Source organism: Manis pentadactyla, chromosome 6 (genome assembly GCF_030020395.1).
Source record: "Manis pentadactyla isolate mManPen7 chromosome 6, mManPen7.hap1, whole genome shotgun sequence".
Taxonomy (NCBI): Eukaryota; Metazoa; Chordata; class Mammalia; order Pholidota; family Manidae; genus Manis; species Manis pentadactyla.
Genome location: NC_080024.1, coordinates 106,848,042 through 106,868,960, shown reverse-complemented (window position 1 = coordinate 106,868,960; position 20,919 = coordinate 106,848,042). Strand labels below are relative to the sequence as shown.

General features: G+C 37.5%; 1 protein-coding gene across 7 annotated transcripts in view; it reads right to left on the bottom strand.

The window, feature by feature from the left end:
• The window catches only part of SPIRE1 (spire type actin nucleation factor 1), a 347,295-nt gene that overhangs the window by 179,427 nt on the left and 146,949 nt on the right, over nucleotides 1–20,919 (bottom strand). For all 7 annotated transcript variants that reach the window (XR_005034076.2, XM_057504024.1, XM_036932697.2 and 4 more), the window contains exon 3: nucleotides 3,847–4,080. Coding sequence is in view for 6 of the 7 variants with exons in the window: in XM_057504024.1 (XP_057360007.1) it covers nucleotides 3,847–4,080 (234 nt within the window). In the remaining variant the exon portion in view is untranslated. The remainder of the gene's footprint in view (nucleotides 1–3,846; nucleotides 4,081–20,919) is intronic.

Below are 20,919 nucleotides of genomic sequence, written 5' to 3'. Positions count from 1 at the left end.
CTCTACAGTGCATTTTGGAGGGAATCCTATAGATGGAAGTATTCCAAAAGCTAAATACATGTCACCCAAGGGATAGACAAAGAGTACAGAATACAATTCATAAACATACAAAGAATGGAGGAGGAAGAAAAAGGAGAAAAAATAAAGAACGTTTAGGTTGTGTTTATAATAGCATATGAAGGCTGATTTTTCTGAAAATATATGGTTATTACACTTATTAGTGCAATATGTCCTCATTGTAATGACCATTATCATTACATTTGCTTAATGAACCACTAAACTGAAAAAAAGTGATGCATAACCCATCCTTACAAAATCCTGTAAAAGTAGTCATATATCAGTAACTCTAAATAGATGTTCTTTTAAGACTAATCTGATAAACCTGCCTTAATATTAATCTGATTGTAGAAGTAATGGCCTTCAAGTTTAGCTAAAGAAAAAATTTTTATTTAAGCTACAGAATGTTTTGTTGGATGTAAATATAACTGGGTAGACGTTAAGAAAACAAAGTAAGACTAATGTGTGATACTTCAGATTCAGAATCTCATATAACTAAGGGATCACAGGTGTTACTCCATAAAAAGTAAATGCAGAAGTCAACTGAAGACAGAATAGCAATTCAGTAATGATATGCAGCATATGATTATCTAAAAGTGACTTTTTGAGAGTTATGTTTCAATCATAAAAGACTATGTTGAGGATAAGAACAAATAACAGAATCAAGAGTATTTTAGTTTATTATTCATTAAACTTATAGCTGAAAGCTTAGGAATTACTGGCAAATGCTGAATCCCTATTCACATTTTTAAAGTAAAATAACAGGAAAACCTACAAGAAGTACACAACTTCCTAGAAAAATACAACCTTCCAAGACTGATCAAAGAAGAAATACAAAATCTAAACAGACCAATTACCAGCAGCAAAAATGAATCGGTAATCAAAAAACTACCCAAGAGCAAAACCCCCGGGCAAGATAGATTTATGGTGGAATTTTATCAGACATATAGAGAAGATATAATACCTATTCTCCTTAAAGATTTCCAAAAAAAAATAGAAGATGAGGGAATACTTCCAAACTCATTCTTTGAAGCCAGTATCACCCTAATAACCAAACCCAGGCTAGAACCCCACAAAAAAAGAAAATTAAAGACAAATAACTCTGATGAACATAGATGTAAAAATACTCAACAAAATATTAGTAAACTGAATTCAAAAATACATCATGAAGATCATACACCATGACCAAGTAGGATTCATCTCAGGGATGCAAGGATGATACAACATTTGAAAATCCATCAACATCATCCACCACATCAAAAAAAAGGACAAAAACAGAATGATCATCTTCAAAGATGCTGAAAAAGCATTTGACAAAATTCAACATCCATTCATGATAAAAACTCTCAACAAAATGAGTAGAGAGGGCAAGTACCTCAACATAATAAAGGCCATATATATATATATATATATATATATATATATATATATATATATATGACAAACCCACAGACAACATCATACTTAACAGTGAGAAACTCAAAGCTTTTCCTCTAAGATCGGGAACAAGACAGGGATGCCCACTCTCCCCACTGTTATTCAACATATTACTGGAGGTCCTAGCCACGGCAATCAGACAAAACAAAGAAATACAAGGAATCCAGATTGGTAAAGAACAAGTCAAACTGTCACTATTTGCAGATGACATGATATTGTACATAAAAAACCCTAAAGACTCCACTACAAAACTACTATAGAACTAATATCTGAAATCAGCAAAGTTTCACAATACAAAATTAATACACAGAAATCTGTTGCTTTCCTATACAATAACAATGAACTAGCAGAAAAAGAAATCAGGAAAACAATTCCATTCACAATTGTATCAAAAAGAATAAAATACCTAGGAATAAACCTAACCAAGGAAGTGAAAGACCTATACCCTGAAAACTACAAGACACTCTTAAGAGAAATTAAAGAGCACACTAACAAATGGAAACTCATCCCATGCTCTTGGCTAGGAAGAATTAATATCGTCAAAATGACTTTCCTGCCTAAAGCAATCTAAACATTCAATGCAATCCCTATCGAAATACCAACAGCATTCTTCAACAAACTGGAACAAATAGTTCTAAGATTCATATGGAAACTACAAAGACCCTGAATAGCCAAAGCAATCCTGAGAAGGAAGAATAAAGTGGGGGAGATCTCACTTCCCAACTTCAAGTTCTACTACAAAGCCACAGTAATCAAGACAATTTCATACTGGCACAAGAACAAAGCCACAGACCAGTGGAACAGAATAGAGAATCCAGATATTAACACAAAGATATATGGTCAATTAATATACGATAAAGGATCCATGGACATACAATGGGGAAATGACAGCCTCTTCAACAGTTGGTGTTGGCAAAACTGGACAGCTACATTTAAGAGAATGAAACTGGATCATTGTCTAACCCCAAAAACAAAAGTAAATTCAAAATGGATGAGAGACCTGAATGTAAGTCATGAAACCATAAAACTCTTTGAAAAAAACATAGGCAAAAATCTCTTGGACATAAACATTAGCGACTTCTTCATGAACATATCTCCCCAGGCAAGGAAAACAAAAGCAAAAATGAACAAGTGGGACTATATCAAGCTGAAGAGCTTCTGTACAGCAAAGGACACCATCAACAGAACAAAAAGGCATCCTACAGTATAGGAGAATATATTCATAAATGACAGATCCAATAAAAGGTTGATATCCAAAACATATAAAGAGCTCATGCACCTCAACAAACAAAAAGCAAATAATCCAATTAAAAAATGGACAGAGGAGCTGAACAGACAGTTCTCCAAAGAAGAAATTCAGATGGCCAACAGACACATGAAAGGATGCTCCACATCGCTAGTTATCAGAGAAATGCAAATTAAAACGACAATGAGATATCACCTTACATAAGTAAGGATCGCCACCATCCAAAAGACAAAGAACAACAAATGTTGGCGAGGTTGTGGAGAAAGGGGAACCCTCCTACACTGCTGGTGGTAATGTAAATCAGTTCAACCATTGTGGAAAGCAGTATGGAGGTTCCTCAAAAAACTAAAAATAGAAATACCATTTGGACCAGGAATTCCACTTCTAGGAATTTACCCTAAGAATGCAGCAGCCCAATTTGAAAAAGACAGATGTACTCCTATGTTTATTGCAGCACTATTTACAATAGCCAAGAAATGGAAGCAACCTAAGTGTCCATCAGTAGATGAATGGATAAAGAAGATGTGGTACATATACACAATGGAATATTATCCAGCCATAAGAAGAAAACAAATCCTACCATTTGCAACAACATAGATGGAGCTAGAGGGTATTTTATGTGAAATAAATGAATAAGCTCAGTGAAATAAGCCAGGCGGAGAAAGACAAATACCAAATGATTTCACTCAAATGTGGAGTATAAGAACAAAGAAAAAACTGAACAAACAAAACAGCAGCAGGATCACAGAACTCAAGAATGGACTAACAGTAACCAAAGGGAAAGGGACTGGGGAGAATGGGTAGGAAGGGAGGGATAATGTGGGGGGAAAAAGAAGGGGGTCATTATGATAAGCACATATAATGTGGGGTGGGGTACGGGGAGGGCTGTGCAACACAGAGAAGACAAGTAGTGATTCTACAGCATCTTACTATGCTGATGGAGAGTGACTGTAATGGGGTTTTTGGGGGAGGCTAGGTGATGGGGGGACTCTAGTAAACATAATGTTCCTCATGTAATTGTAGATTAATGATACCGAAATAGAAAAATAAATAAAAATAAAAATAACTCTTGAAAGAAACAAGTACTATGAAAACTGATGCTTTACCTTCATGACGTCTGTATAGGACAGGACAGCTGCGAGTTTTCTCTTTTCATCTTCTTCATCATCCAGGCCTTCATCTGCGGCCTCATAGCCCTCATCATTGCTACCATCGGCTTCCACTGTGTTGGCCATGTGATCAATGAGCTGCTCCAGAGGAGGGCTTAATTCCCTTTCTTCATTCTCCTTCAAACCGTAGTCCAGTGCCTTATAAATAATAATTCCCAAAGATTCAATAACCTAGGAACATTATAGAAGGTGGTTAATGGAGATGACTAAAGAATTCTATAGAATTAATAGTAAGGCTCTAAATAGTATGATTTTTAAGTGAGGTCTAATCTATTTCATTTCAAAAACGTGAAAAATTACATTTGAGGAGATATTCAAGCCTCACCTATGCAGTAAAAAAATCTTAGATGGAAATTCGTGATTTCTTCAAATCAGTATATACCACATATATAAACCCTTTTTATATTTTCTTAGATTTATATTATCTGCTAAAATCTATATTCTCCACTTAAAAAATACCAAGTTGATTTTCCACATTTCCAAAAGATATTTCTGAGGACAGATATATTTATCAAACAACATCCTTGCAGTACTTTCATGGCAATGCTTATCTAAGTAGGGATTTCACAGTCACACTAAGCATCTGAGAGACTGAAAGCTCATTTATTGGTAGCAGCTAAGTTATAAAGAAGAACATCTATTGACATCCATATATACACTGCTTACTGAGTTCCGATGAAAAACATATTGTTCATCAATGCAAACAAGTGAAAAACTTTTCAAACTCTGAACTTCCAATGTTAATGTTAATAATAGATAATCCTCTTTACCATTCACTTCCACCAATATTACTAGGAAATATGATCCTGATTTATAAACACTGGATATACAGATACCACCCGGACAAATATCCCAGGCTTTTGCAAATATGGGCAATGCTACTTTACTCTACAACACTGCCACTGTTTTCATTTTCTTATTTATTTTGGTATCATTAATATACACTTACATGAGCAACATTGTGGTTACAAGATTCAACCCATTATCAAGTTCCGACAACATACCCCATTACATTCACTGTCCATCAGTGTAGTAAGATGCTACAGAATCACTACTTGTCTTCGCTGTGCTATACTACCTTCTCCGAGCCCTCTCCCCAACATTCTGTGTGCTAAACGTAATGCCCCTTTCTCTCCTTATCCTTTCCTTCCCACTCATAATCCCCAGTGCCTTTCCCTTTGGTAACTGTTAGTCCATTCTTGGGTTCTGTGAGTCTGCTGCTGTTTTGCTTCTTCAGTTTTTGCTTTGTTCTTATACTCCACATGTGAGTAAAATCATTTGACACTTCTCTTTCTCAGCCTGGCTTATTTCACTGAACATAATACCCTCTAGCTCCATCCATGTTGTTGCAAATGGTAGGGTTTGTTTTCTTCTTATGGGTGAATAATCTATTGTGTATACGTACCACATCTTTATCCATTCATCTGCTGATGGACACTTAGGTTGCTTCCATTTCTTGGCTATTGTAAATAGTGCTGGAATAAACATAGGGATGCATATGTATTTTGCAATCCTGCAGCCGTACAGTAAATTCCTAGGAGTAGAATGCCTGGGTCAAATGGTATTTCTATTTTTAGTTTTAGAGGAACCTCCATACAGCTTTCCACAATGGTTGAACTAATTTACATCCACACCAGCAGTGTAGGAGGGTACCCCTTTCTCCACATCCTCGCCAACATTGTTGTTGTTTGTCTTTTGGATAGTGGTCACCCTAATTGGTGTGAGGTGATTATCTCATTGTGGTTTTAACTTGCATTTCTCTGATGATTATGGATGTGGAGCATCTTTTCATGTGCCTGTTGGCTATCTGACTTTCTTCTTTGGATAGGTTTCTGTTCAGATCCCGTGTCCATTTTTTAATTGGATTATTTGCTTTTTCTTTCTTCAGGTGCGTGAGCTCTTTGTCTATTTTTTATGTCAACCTCTTATCGGATATGTCATTTATGAATATATACTCCTATACTGTAGGATGCCTTTTTGTTCTACTGATGGTGTCCTTTGCTGTACAGAAGATTTTTAGTTTGATAGTCTCACTTCTTCATTTTTGCTTTTGCTTCCCTTGCCTGTGGAGATATGTTCATGCAGAAGTTGTTCATGTTTATATTCAAGAAAGTTTTGTCTATGTTTTCATCTAACTGTTTCAGGTCTTTGATCCATTTTGAGTTTACTTTTGTATATGGAGTTAGTGATCCAGTTCAATTCTCTTACATGTAGCTGTCCAGTTTTGCAAACACCAGCTGTTGAAGAAGCTGTCATTTCCCCATTGTATATCCATGGTCCCTTTATCATACATTATTGACTATATATTCTTGAGTTAATATCTGGACTCTGTATTCTGTTTCACTGGTCTCTGGGTCTGTTCCTGTGCCAGTACCAAATTGTCTTGATTACTGTAGCTTTGTAGTAGACCTTCAGGTTGGAAAGTGAGATCCCCACTGCCATATTCTTCCTTCTCTGAATTGCTTTGCCTATTCGGGGTCTTTTGGAGTTCCCTATGCATTTTAGAACTGCTTGTTCTAGTTGTTGAAGAATTCTGTCAGGATTTTGATAGGGATTGCCTTGAATCTGTAGATTACTTTAGTCAGGATGGCCATTTTGACAATATTAATTCTTCCTACCCAAGAGCATGGGATGAGTTTCCATTTATTAGTGTCCTCTTTAGTTTCTCTTAAGAGTGTCATGCAATTTTCAGGACATAGGTCTTTCACTTCCTTGGTTAGGTTTATTCCTAGGTATTTTATTATTTTTGATGCAATTGTGAATGCAATTGTTTTCCTGATTTCTCTCTCTGCTCATTCATTGTTACTGTACAGTAATGCAACAGATTTCTGTGTATTAATTTTGTATCCTGCAACTTTGCTGAACTCAGATATTAGTTCTGGTAGAATTCGAGTGGATTCTTTAGGGTTTTTTATGTACAATATCATGTCATTTGCAAACACTGACAGTTTGACTTCTTCCTTACCAATCTGGATGCCTTTTATTTCTTTGTTTTTGTCTGACTGGGTTGGCTAGTACCTCCAGGACTATGTTGAATAAAAGTGGGGAGAGTGGGCATACCTGTCTGGTTACGGATTTTAGAGGAAAAGCTTTCAGCTTCTCACTGTTAAGTATGATGATGGCTGTGGGTTTGTCATATATGCCCTTTATTATGTTGAGGTACTTGCCCTCTATACCCATTTTGTTGAGAGTTTTTATCATGAATGGTTGTTGAGTTTTGTTGAATGCTTTTTCAGAATCTATCGGAATGATCATGTGTTTTTTGTCCTTCTTTTGTTGATGTGGTGGATGATGTTGATGGATTATCAAATGTTATACCATCCTTCTATCCCTGTGATGAATCCGACTTGATCATGGTGTATGATCCTCTTAATGTATGTTTGAATTCTGTTTGTTAATATCTTGTTGAGTATTTTTGCATCTATATTCATCAGGGATATTGGTCTGTAATTTTCTATTTTGTGGTGCCTTTGCCTGGTTTTGGTATTAGAGTGATGCTGGCTGCGTTGAATTATTTCGGAAGTATTCCCTTGTCTTCTATTTTTTTGCAAAACTTTAAGGAGAATGGATATTATGTCTTCTCTAAATGTTTGATAAAATTCAGCAGTGAATCCATTTGGTGCAGGTTTTGTTCTTGGGTAGTTTTTTGATTACCAATTCAATTTCATTGCTGGTAATTGGTCTGTTTACATTTTCTGTTTCCTCCTGGGTCAGTCTTGGAAGGTTGTATTTTTCTAGAAATTTGTTCTTTTCTTCTAGGTTGTCCATTTTGTTAGCATATAGATTTTCATATTATTCTCTAATAAGTCTTTGTATTTCTGTGGCGTTCATTGTGATTTTTCCTCATTTCTGATTCTATTTGTGTGTGTGTAGATTCTCTTTTTCTCTTAATAAGTCTGGCTAGCAGTTTATGTATTTTGTTTATTTTCTCAAAGATCCAGCTCTTGGTTTCATCTTTTTTTTCTATTGTTTTATTCTTCTCAATTTTGTTTATTTCTTCTCTGATCTTTATTATGTGCCTCCTTCTGCTGACTTTGAATGGGACTCATTTGTTCTTCTTTTCCAGTTTCAATAATTGTGCATTTAGAGTATTCATTTGGGATTGTTCTTCCTTCTTTAAATAGGCCTGGATTGATTTATACTTTTGTCTTAGAACGGCCTTTGCTGCATCCCGCAGAAGTCAGGGCATTGTGCTGTTGTTTTCATTTGTCTCCATATATTGATTGATCTGTGTTTTAATTTGGTCATTGATCCATTGATTAAATAGCATGTTGTTAAGCCTCCATGTGTTTGTGAGCCTTTTTTTCTTTGTACAATTTATTTCCAGTTTTATACCTTTGTGATCTGAGAAGTTGGTTGCTAGAATTTCAATATTTTTTAATTTACTGATGCTCTTTTTCTGGCCTAGTATGTGGTCTATTCTGGAAAATGCTCCATGTGCACTTAAGAAGAATGTGTATCATGCTGCTTTTGGGTGTAGAGTTCTGTAGATGTCTATTGGGTCCATCTGTTCTAATGTGTTGTTCAGTGCATCTGTGTCATTACTTATTTTCTGTCTGGTGGATCTGTCCTTTGGTGGGAGTGGTGTGTTGCCGTCTCCTAAAATAAATGCATTGCATTCAATCCCCCCCTTAATTGTATTAGTATTTATTTCACATATATAGATGCTCCTGTGTTAGGTGCATAGATATTTATAATGGTTATATACTCTTTTTGGACTAACCCCTTATCATTATGTAATGTGCTTCTTTGTCTCATTACGTTCTTTGTTTTTAAGTTTATTTTGTCTGGTACAAGTACCGCAACACCTGCTTTTTTCTCCCTATTGTTTGCATGAAATATCTTTTCCCATCCCTTCACTTTTAGTCTGTGTATGTCTTCAGGTTTGACATGAGTCTCTTGTAGGCAGAATACAGATGCGTTTTGCTTTTTTATCCATTCTATTACTCTGTGTCTTTTGATTGGTGCATTCAGTCCATTTACATTTAGGGTGATTATCGATAGATATGTACTTATTGCCATTGCAGGCTTTGGATTCGTGGTTACCAAAGGTTCAAGGGCAGCTTCTTTACTATTTGTCTAACTTAACTCACTTTTTCCACTATTATAAACACAGTCTGATTCTTTATTTGTCTCCCTTCTTTTCTTCCTCTTCTACTCTTTATATGTTGGGTGTTTTATTCTGTACTCTTTGTGTTTCCCATGACTGATTTTGTGGATAGCTGATTTTACTTTGCCTTTACCTAGTATTTGGTTGGTCTACTTTCTTTGCTGTGGTTTTCTCTGGCGACAGCTATTTAGCCTTAGGCATACTTCCCTCTAGAGCAGTCCCTTTAAAATATATTGTAGAGATGGTTTATGGGAGGTAAATTCTCTCAACTTTTGTTTATCTGTGAATTGTTTAATCCCTCCTTCAAATTTAAATGATAAGCTTGCTGGACAGAATATTCTTGTTTCGAGACATTTCTGTTTCATTCCTTGAATATATCATGCCATTCCCTTCTCGCCTGTAAGGTTTGTGCTGAGAAGTCTGATGATAGCCTGATGGGTTTTCCTTTGTAGGTGATCTTTTTTCTCTCTCTGGTTGCTTTTAATACTCTGTCCTTGTGTTTGTCATTTTAGTTATTATATACCTTGATGTTGTCCTCCTTCACTCCCTTCTGTTGGGAGATCTGTGGACTTTCATGATCTGAGAAAGTATCCTTCCCCAGATTCGGGACAGATCCAGCAATTATTTCTTCAAAGACACTTTCTATCCCTTCGCCTCCCTCTTCTTCTTTTGGTACCCCTATAATGCAAAAATTTTTCCATTTGAATTGGTCACACAGTTCTCTTAATATTCTTTCATTCCTAGAGATCCTTTTATCTCTCTCTGCCTCAACTTCTCTGTATTCCTGTTCTCTGATTTCTATTCCATTAACAGTCTCTTCCACCTCATCCAGTCTGCTCTTAAATCCTTCCACTGTTTGTTTCATTTCTGTTATCTCCCTCCTGAATTCAACCATTAGCTCTTGCATATTTCTCTGCAGGTCCATCAGCATGGTCATGACTTTTATTTTGAATTCTTTTTAAGGAAGATTTGTGATTTCGGTCTCACCGGGGCCTGTCTCTGGTGTTTGAGGGATTTTGAACTGAACAAGGTTCTACTGCCTTTTCCTGGTGATGGGAGGGGTCGCTGGCAAGTTGCATGTGTGTCAGCTGCAACAACAAAGTCCCTTTATGCTTGCTGGTTGCCTTACCTGTCTCCGCTATCTGTGCCCATTAACCCCACACAGGGAGTAGCCTCTGGGTTAATCCCCTAAACTGCTATGGGCGGAGCTGCCTCCAAGATGGCCTAGGACAATGGCCAGGGTTGCAAGCTAGCAGCCCATGTTCTGCCTGAAGAACAAAGCCCCTTTGTGCCTCCTGGTCTCGGCACCCATCTCCACTGTCTGTGCTAGTCAACCACGCACAGGGAGCAGCCTCTGGGTCTGGGCCTGTTAGCCACGTGTAGGGAGAATCTGCTGTGCTAAGCTGTGTGGTTGCTGTAAGTGGGGCTGCTCCCCAGCTGTTCTGCAGCAATGGCGGGTCAGTCAGTTTGCTTGCAGTGATGGCAGGGGGAATAAACGGCAGGCTATTTATCCCCATGAGAGACTTCGGAGCTGCACTGCCACCCAGGCACCTGGTGCACCTGAAGTTCCTTAAAGTTCCCAGCGATCTGGGAAGAGTGTGCCAGGATAATTTTGTCCACCTGTTCAACCCTTGCCCCTTTAAGACTTTTAAAGTGCCCACTTTTCTTTTGTCCCTGGGCAGCCGGCTGTGGGAACCTGTTTGCAATCTCGAACCTTGCTTTTCTGCTCCTCCAATATCCACTGCACCATGCAATGTCTGTCTGTGTTCCTGGGGCAGATCACCAGGGCTGGTTATTTAGCAGTCCTGGGCTTCCACTTCCTCCCCTCTGATTCTTTTCCTCCTTCTGGTGAGCTGGGGTGGGAGAGTGCTCAGGTCCTGCCGGTCACGGTTTTGTATCCTACCCCTTTCCATGAGATGTTTGGTCTCGCAGATGTAGCCTAGCTCATGTACTGTATCTTCCAGTCACTCTTTTAGGAATATTTGTATTTTCAAAATATATATGGTTTTGGGAGGAGATTTCCACTACCCTACTCACCCCGCCATCTTGAGAATCCCTTGCCTCCCTTTTCTACTCAGAAAAATCGCTTCTCAGCTATCCTTTTATTTTACTTTACAATGCCAACAGCTCATTTCACCTTAGCCATATCCTGGGAAAGATTTATGATTAAATTCTGGATTGTATGACTAGCCAGGCTATATTCTGGCTTGTATGACTAGCTGGATTATATTCTGACTTTTACCACCAACCATTTGACTTAGGGCAAATTATTTATTTCAGTCATGATTTTTATGTATAAAATGCATATCAATATGCACATTTCATGGGATTTTGCTAAGACTTCAATGCATTCAGCATGCATGGAAGTACAAAGTACAGTACCTGACTTTATAATAGGCCTTGAGTATATGTATTTGCCCTCATTCCCTGCCCCTACCTCACTTTTTCCAATCTTTATCTAGTTACCCCCATAAATAAATAGATAAATAAATCTTCCCTTTTCTTTATTCCACTTGTAGACATAATCAATGCTGTGTTTAAAGAAAAAACAATTGTTTATACGGTATCAAAGAAAGGAAAAGTCAAAAGTTTTGATGATGAGTTAAACACAATAGAGTCTTTGTCATATACCATAGCTCTTAAAAGCACTCAGGAATTCACTCAAAAAATCTCCTCAAAATCTGAAACCTCATCTTCTTTTTAAATAGTACTGTTCTGTTTTGTTTTTACTATTTCTTACTGAAAAAAATACAACATTTTCATCAGTTTCTTTTATGATCTGGCCTGGAACTGTAACCACTATTTTCAAAGTTATTTTGTGTGACAATGTCTCCTGAGTTCCAAGCCAACTGACTACTTTGGTTGCCTCTTCTGGTAGCCTCCATTGGCCTGCCCTCAGCCCCCCAATCTGTTCTGGAGAGGGCACCTTTTCTGTGTTTCCCTGGCAGAAGGTGTGCACAGCTCTCACAGCACTGACATTTAACCACTGGCAGGTGTCTCTTAGGGCAGAGATTAACTTTCACATCAACATCAGCAGAGCATGGCACTGTGATGTGTGCTCAATGAAGACTTGTGAATTGAACCTAGGTGAAGTCATTTTAACAATCAGAGAGCAACATAGGTAATATAATGAAAACCTCTGACATCAAGAAAAACTGAGATTATGTTCAGTATATTCTTTTTAAGGCTGAGAAGTTCTTTCTCTGATGATTAGTGACAGAGCATCTTTTCATGTGCCTTTGGTCAGATGTATTTCTTCTTTGAAAAATGTCTGCTCAGGTCCAATTTTTTAATTGGGTTGTTTTTTTGTTGTTAAGGTGTATGTTATATACATATTTTGGATGTTAACCCCTTACCAGATATATTTATATGTATATATGTAAAGGTTGCCTTTTTGCTCTGCTGATGATTTCCTTTGCTGCACAGAAGCTTTTTAGTTTAATATAGCCTCAAGTGTTTATTTTTTATTTTGTTTCCTTAGCCCAGGGACATCATGTGTCCAGGAAAACATGGCCCATGCTTATGTCCAAGAGATTATTGCCTATATTTTCTTCTAAGAGTTTTATGGCTTCATGACTTACATTCAGGTCTTTGATCCATTTTGAGTTTACTTTTATGTATGGAGTTCGACAGTAATCTATTTTCATTCTCTTATATGTAGTTATCCAGTTTTCCCAACACCTGTTATTGAAGAGGCTATCTTTTCCCCATTGTATATTCACACCTCCTTTATCGTATATTAATTGACTGTATATGCATGGGTTTATATCAGAGGTCTCTATTCTGTTGGTCTATGGGTCTGTTCTTGTGCCAGTAATATATTGTTTTGATTACTGTAGCTTTGCAGTATAGATTGAAATCAGGGAGTGTAATTCCCCAAGCTGTGTTGTTCTTTCTCAAATTTGCTTTGGCTATTCTGAGTCTTTTGTATTTTCATGTGAATTTCTGGATTACTTGTTCTAGTTCATTGGAAAATGTTGCTGATATTTTGACAGCAATTGCACTGAATCTATAAATTGCTTTGGGCAAGATGGCCATTTTGATGATATTAATTCTTCCTACCCATAAGCATGGGATAGATTTCTATTAATTTGTTCTCTAATTTCCTTATTGAGTGTCTTATAGTTTGCAGAGCACAGGTCTTTCACCTCTTTGGTTAGGTTTATTCGTAGGTATTTTATTCTTTTTCATGCAATTGTTACTGGAATTGTTTTTCTGATTTCTCTTTCTACTTGTGGTTAGTATATAGGAATGCAACAGATTTCTATTAAATTTTGTATCCTGCAAGTTTGCTGAACCCAGTTTTTAGGTCTAATAGTTTCTTGGTAGAAATTTTAGGGTTTTCTTTGTATAACATCATGTAATCTGAAAATAGTGACTTTTACTTTCTCCTTACCATTCTGGACACCTTTTATCTCTTGCAATCAAGCAAAGAGGTCTGATTGCCTGGGCTAGGACCTCCAGTCTATGTTAAATAAAAGTGCTGAGAGGGAACATCATTGTCCTGATCTTAGAGGAAAAGCGTTCACCTTTTCACTGCTGAGTATGATGTCAGTTGTGGGTTTGTCACATGCCTTTATTATGTTGAGGTACTTGCCCTCTATACCCATTTTCCTGAGAATTTTTCTCATGAATGGATGTCGAATTTTGTGAAATGCTTTTTCAGCATCTACTGAGATATGGTCATATGGTTTTTATCCATTCTGTTAATGTGTTGTATCACATTGACTGACTTATGAATATTGTACCATTCCTGCATCCCTAGAATAAATACCACTTGGTCATGCTGGATGATCCTTCTGATGTATTTTTCAATTCAGTTTGCTAATATTTTATTGAGGATTTTTGTGTCTATGTTCATCAGCAATACTGAGCTATAATTTTCTGGAGGGGTATAGTGTCTTTGTTTGGTTTTGATATTAGAGTGATGCTGGCCTCATAGAATGAGTTTGCAAGTATTCTCTCCTGTTCTACTTTAAGAAAGATGGGTATCAGTTCTTCTTAAATGTTTGGTAGAATTCAGCTGTGAAGCCATCTGGTTTTGGCATTTTTTTTTTGTTGGAAGTTTTTTGATTACCGAATCAATTTCATTGCTAGTAACTGGTCTGTTCAGATTTTCTGTTTCTTCCTGAGTCAGTCTTGGAAGGTTATACTTTTCTAAAAAGCTGTCCATTTCTTCCAGGTTGTACAATTTATTCGCATATAATTTTTCATAGAATTGTCTAATAATTCTTGTATCTCTGTGGTGTCAGTTGTAATGATTCATTTTTCTTTTCTGACGTTGCATCCTTTTTCTTGAGAAAATCTGGCTACGTGTTTGTCCACTTTGTATATCTTCTCAAAGAACCAGCTCTTGGCTTCACTGATTCTTTACCTACTATTTTATTCTTCTCTATTTTTATTTCACTCTGATCTTTATTGTTTCTTCCTCCCAACTTTGGGTTTCATTTGTTCTTTTTCTAGTTTATTTAGTTGGGAGTTTGGACTGTTTATTTGGGATTTTTCTTCTTTCTTGAAGTGTGCCTGCAGTGCTACATACTCTCTCTTAGAACTGATTTTACAGCATCCCACAAGTTTTGGACTGTTTTATTTTTGTTTTCATTTGTCTCCAAGTATTAAGTTCTTCTCTGATTTGGTCACCAATCCATTGGTTATTTAAAAGCATGTTGTTTAGCTTCCATGTGTTTGTGGAGTTTTTTTGTTTTCTTTGTGTAATTTATTTCTAGTTTCCTACCATTGTGGTCTGAGAAGCTGCTGATACAATTTCAATCTTTCAAAATTTACTGAGGCTCCTTTTGTGTTCTAACGTTATCTCTTCTGGAGAATGTCCCTTGTGCTCTGGAGAAAAAGGTGTATATTGCTGCTTTTGGGTGGAATGTTCTGTAATTATCTATTAAGTCCATCTGATCTAGTGTGTTCTTCAGTGCCTGTTTCCTCATTTATTTTCTGTGTGGTTAACCTGCTCATCAATGTGGGTAGTGTGTTAAAGTTCCCTAGTATGATTAAGTTGCAGTCTACTTCTCCCTCTAGTTCTCTTAGTATTTGTTTTACATTTATAGGTGCTCCTATGTTGGGTGCAAAGATATTTGTAATTGTTATACCTGCTCTTTGGACTTCATCATTATGTAATGTCCTTCTTTGTCTCTTGATACTATCTTTGTTTCGAAATCTATTTTGTCTCATATAAGCATTTCTACTCTTGACTTTTTTTTACGTATGTGGAACATAAATTTCTTTAGAACAGGGATCACATATGATTTTTGCTGGTATTTGCTACAATATGTAGCACTTTGCCTTGTACAGAGTATATGCTTTATAATCTTTGTTAAACATGTAAATTGCAATAGCACAAAATTCTTTAATGTCAAATCTGATTAAATGGACATTAAATATGACAGGTTGCCAAGCATGGTGTCTGGCACTCTAGCTGACATACAATGAACAGGAGCTAGTATTGCCTTTTTCATCATGCCTCATTGCCAAAATCCCCTCTACTCCAGTCTAAAACTTACAAACAACAACAATAAAAGTTTCTTCAATATTTCTAGCCCCTTTTCCAATTAGATAAAATTTCCTGATGTTTGTTTAACATTTATTAGAAACAAGTTTTCTTTTATCCATCACAATCCTGCAAGGTAGATTTTATTCCCATTTTAAAGATAACAAAACTAAGCTTGAAAGAGGGTCAATAAATTGCTTAAACTCAGTTAGGAAGGGACCAAGCTGGGACTTCAATCTGGCTTTATTACTTATGAAATTCTATAACCAGAATTCACTATACCAAAACCTGCACATCTGAACGTCTCCTAGTCTGCAAATGTTTGTCTAAAATGTAGCTCCCAGATTCAAAAATCTATTAACATCTTCCACCACATAAAAAAAAAAAAAAGGACAAAAACCACATGATCATCTCCATAGATGCTGAAAAAGCATCCGAGAACATTCAACATCCATTCATGGTAAAAATTTGCAACAAAATGGGTATGGAGGGAAAATACCTCAACATAATAAAGGCTATATATGAGAAACCCACAGCCAACATCACACTTAACAGTGAGAAGCTGAAAGCTTTTCCTCTAAGATCGGGAAGAAGACAAGGATGCCCACTCACCCTGCTTTTATTCAACACAGTACTGGAGGTCCTAGCCACGGCAATCAGACAACACAAAGAAATAAAAGGCATCCAGACTGGTAAGGAAGAAGACAGACTGTCGCTGTTTGCAGAAGACATATTGTACATAAAAACCCTAAAGATTCCACTCCAAAACGATTGGATCTAATATCTGAATTCAGCAAAGTTGCAGAATACAAAATTAATACACAAAATCTGTTGCATTCCTATACACTAACAATGAACTAGCAGAAAGGGAAGTCAGGAAAACAATTCCATTCACAATTGCATCAAAAATAATAAAAAGCCTAGGAATAAACCTAACCAAAGAAGTGAAAGACCTATACCCTGAAAACTACGAGACACTCGTAGGAGAAATTAAAGAGGACACTAATAAATGGAAATTCATCCCATGCTCTTGGGTAGGAAGAATTAATATTGTCAAAATGGCCATTCTAACTAAAGCTATCTACAGATTCAATGCAATCCCTATCGAAATACCAACAGCAATCTTCAACGAACTGGAACAAATAGTTCTAAAACTCATATGGAACCCCAAAAGATGCTGAATAGCCAAAGTAACCCTGAGACGGAAGAACATAGAAGGGGGGATTCTCACATCAAGCTCTACTACAAAGCCAGAGTAATCAAGACAATTTGGTACCGTCACAAAAACAGACCCATAGACCAGTGGAACAGAATAGAGAGTCCAGATATTAACCAAGCATATACGGTCAACTAATATATGAAAAAGGAGCTATGGATATACAATGGGGAAAATACAGCCCCTTCAACAACTGGTGTTGGCAAAACTGGACAGCTACAAGTAAGAGAATGAAACTGGATTGCTGGCTAACTACATACACAAAAGTAAACTCGAAATGGATCAAAGACCTGAATGTAAGTCATAGAACCATAAAACACTCAGAAAAATACAGGCAAAACTCTCTTGAATATAAACATGAACATATCTCCATGGGCAAGGGAAACAAAAGCAAAAATGATGAAACGGGACTATATCAAACTAAAAAGCTTCTGTACAGCAAAGGAAACCATCAATAGAACAAAAAGGCATCCTACAGTATGGGAGAATATATTCATAAATGACATATCCAATAAAGGGTTGACATCTAAAATACATAAAGAGCTCACATGCCTCAAGAAACAAAAACCAAAAGATCTAAATAAAAAGTGGGCAGAGGATCTGAACAGATACTTCTCCAGAGAAGAAATTCAGATGGACAACAGGCACACGAAAAGATGCTCCACATCGCAAGTCATCAGAGAAATGCAAATTAAAACCACAATGAGATATCACCTCACCCCAGTAAGGATCACCACCATCCAAAAGACAAACAACAAATGTTGGTGAGGATGTGGAGAAAGGGGAACCCTCCTACACTGCTGGTGGGGATGTAAGTTAGGTCAACCATTGTTGAAAGCACTATGGAGGTTCTGCACAAAAACTAAAAATAGAAATACCATTTGACCCAGTAATTACACCTCTAGGAATTTACCTAAAAATGCAGGAGCCCAGTTTCAAAAGACACATGCAAACCTATGTTTATTGCAGCACTATTTACAATAGCAAAGATATGGAAGCAACCTAAGTGTCCATCAGTAGATGAATGGATAAAGAAGATGTGGTACATATACACAATGGAATATTATCCAGCCATAAGAAGAAAACAAATCCTAGCATTTGCAACAACATGGACTGAGCTAGAGGGTATTATGCTCAGTGAAATAAGCCAGGCAGAGAAGGACAAGTATCAAACGATTTCACTCATCGGTGGAGTATTAGAACAAAGAAAAAGCTGAAGGACTAAAACAGCAGAAGACTCACAGAACCCAAGAAGGGACTGGGGAGGAAGGGTGGGAAGGGGGGAATAAGGGGAAAAAGGGGCATTATTATTAGCACACAAAATGTTGGGAGTGGTGGAATGGGGAAGGCAGTATAGCACAGAGAAGACAAGTAGTGACTCTACAGCTTCTTATTATGCTGTACAGTGTGACTCTAATGGGGTATGTGGTGGGAGATTGATATGGGGGTGAATCAGTAACCACAATGTTGCTCATGTAACTGTATATTAATGATATCAAGCAAAAAAGGAAAAAAAAATAATGTTTTCTTAGTTTATAAGAATGTATGATTCATGAATATTCTCAGTTTAATTATCCTAAGAGAAATTAGCTTTCTGCATTTTTTGAAAAAGGCTTCTGACCTTCAATGTAACATTTCTATACATCTGCTATTTTCAACAGATATGCCAAGGATCTGATTAATGTTTCAAACTTAAAACGTTTTAATGTTTGAAATTAAAAACTGTTCTGCAAAGATATATTAAGAAGAAAAAAAGAATCTATATGGACATAAATATGAGTGACTTCTTCATGAACATATCTCCCCAGGCAAAGGAAATAAAGGAAAAATGAACAGCTGGGACAATATCAAGCTAAAAAGCTTCTGTACAGCAAAGGACACCATCAATAGAACAAAAAGGTATCCTACAGTATGGGAGAATATATTCATAAATGACAGATCCAATAAAGGATTGACATCCAAAATATATAAAGAGCTCACACGCCTCAACAAACAAAAAGCAAATAATCCAATTTAAAAAATGGGCAGAGGAGCTGAATAGACAGTTCTCTAAAGAAGAAATCCAGATGGCCAAAAGGCACATGAAAAGATGCTCCACATAGCGAATCATCAGAGAAATGCAAATTAAAACCACAATGAGATATCACCTCACACCAGTAACGATCGCCATCATCGAAAAGACAAACAACAACAAATGTTGGTGAGGTTGGGGAGAAAGGGGAACCCCCCTACACTGCTGGTGGGAATATAAATTAGTTCAACCATTGTGGAAAGCAGTATGGAGGTTCCTCAGAATGCTCAAAATAGAAATACCATTTGACCCAGGAATTCCACTTCTAGGAATTTAGCCTAAGAATGCAGCACTCCAGTTTGAAAAAGATAGATGCACCCATATGTTTATCGCTGCACTGTTTACAATAGCCAAGATATGGAAGCAACCTAAATGTCCATCAATAGATGAATGGATAAAGAAGAGGTGGTACATATACACAATGGAATATTACACAGCCATAAGAAAAAAACAGATCCTACCATTCGCAACAACATGGATGGAGCTAGAGGGTATTATGCTCAGTGAAATAAGCCAAGTGGAGAAGAACAAGTACCAAATGATTTCACTCATATGTGGAGTATAAGAACAAAGGAAAACTGAAGGAACAAAACAGCAGCAGAATCACAGAACCCAAGAATGGACTAACAGTTACCAAAGGGAAAGGGACTAGGGAGGATGGGTGGGAAGGGAGGGATAAGGGCGGGGAAAAAGAAAGAGGGCATTATGATTAGCATGTATAGTGCGTGGGGAACACGGGGAGGGCTGCACAACACAGAGAAGACAAGTAGTAATTTTACAGCATCTTACTATGCAGATGGACAGTGATTGTGAAGGGGTATGTGGGGGGGACTTGGTGAAGGAGGTACCTAGTAAACATAATCTTTTTTCTGTAATTGTAGATTAATGATACCAAAATAAAAAGAAAGAAAGAAGAAAGGAAGAAAGAAAAGAAAGGGAGGGAGGGAGGGAGGGAGGGAAGGAAGGAAGGAAGGTAGGAAGAAAGGAAGAAAGAAAGAAAGGAAAGAAAGAAAGAAAGAAATATTTACACATCGAATGTCTGATAAAGGACTTGTATCCATAATATATAAAGAAGACTCAAGACTCATAAATAAAAGAATGTAATAAAAAGATTGATAAATAATTTGAAAAGATACATCACCAAAGAAAATAAAAGCACATAAAAGGATTCGCAATAGCACTAGTCATGAGATACCATTACCGACCTATTAGAGTGCCCAAAATTAAAAAGAGTAAACAGAGCAAGTGTTGGGAGAGGATGTAGAAGGACTGGAACTCTTAACACTGTTGATGGGAAAGTATAACTGTACTACTTTGGAAAACAGTTCGTCCATTTCTTAAAAAATTAAATATATAGGAGGTGGAGCCAAGATGGCGGCGTGAGTAGAGCAGCGGAAATCTCCTCCCAAAACCACATATATCTATGAAAATATAACAAAGACAACTCTTCCTGGAAAAAAGACCAGAGGACACAGGACAACATCCAGACCACATCCACACCTGCGAGAACCCAGTGACTCGTAAAGGGGGTAAGATACAAGCCCCGGCCCAGCAGGACCCAAGCGCCCCTCCCCCAACCTCCCGGCGGGAGAAGAGCAGGCAGAGCGGGAGGGAGATGGAGATGGAGCCCAGGACTGCTGAACACCCAGCCCCAGCCATCCGAATCAGAGCGCAGACACAGTGCGGGTGCACAGCCCTGGATACTAGGAAAATAGGGCAGCAAAAACGGTGTGAGGGTCCAGAGGGCTGGCGCCAGAGGACATAAGAAAAGTGAGCGGCCATTTTTTTTTTCTGTTTTGTTTTGGTGAGGCTTTTTGGAAGTCTTAAAGGGATAGGGACCCCAATACTAGGGAAACAGGGCAGCAAGACCGGTGAGCAGATGCCTGAGGCTGGCGCCAGAGAATAAAGAAAAACGAGCGGCCATTTTTTATTTATTTATTTATTAAATTTGTGTGTGTGTGTGTGTGTGTGTGTGTGTGTGTGTGGTCATTGTTTTATTTTGGCGGGTGCTTTTTGGAAGTCTTAAAGGGGCAGGGCGGGACACTTAATCCAGAGGTAGGGAATCCGGGGATCTCTGGGCACCCTAATCCCCTGGGCTGCAGGGAGCAGGGAGG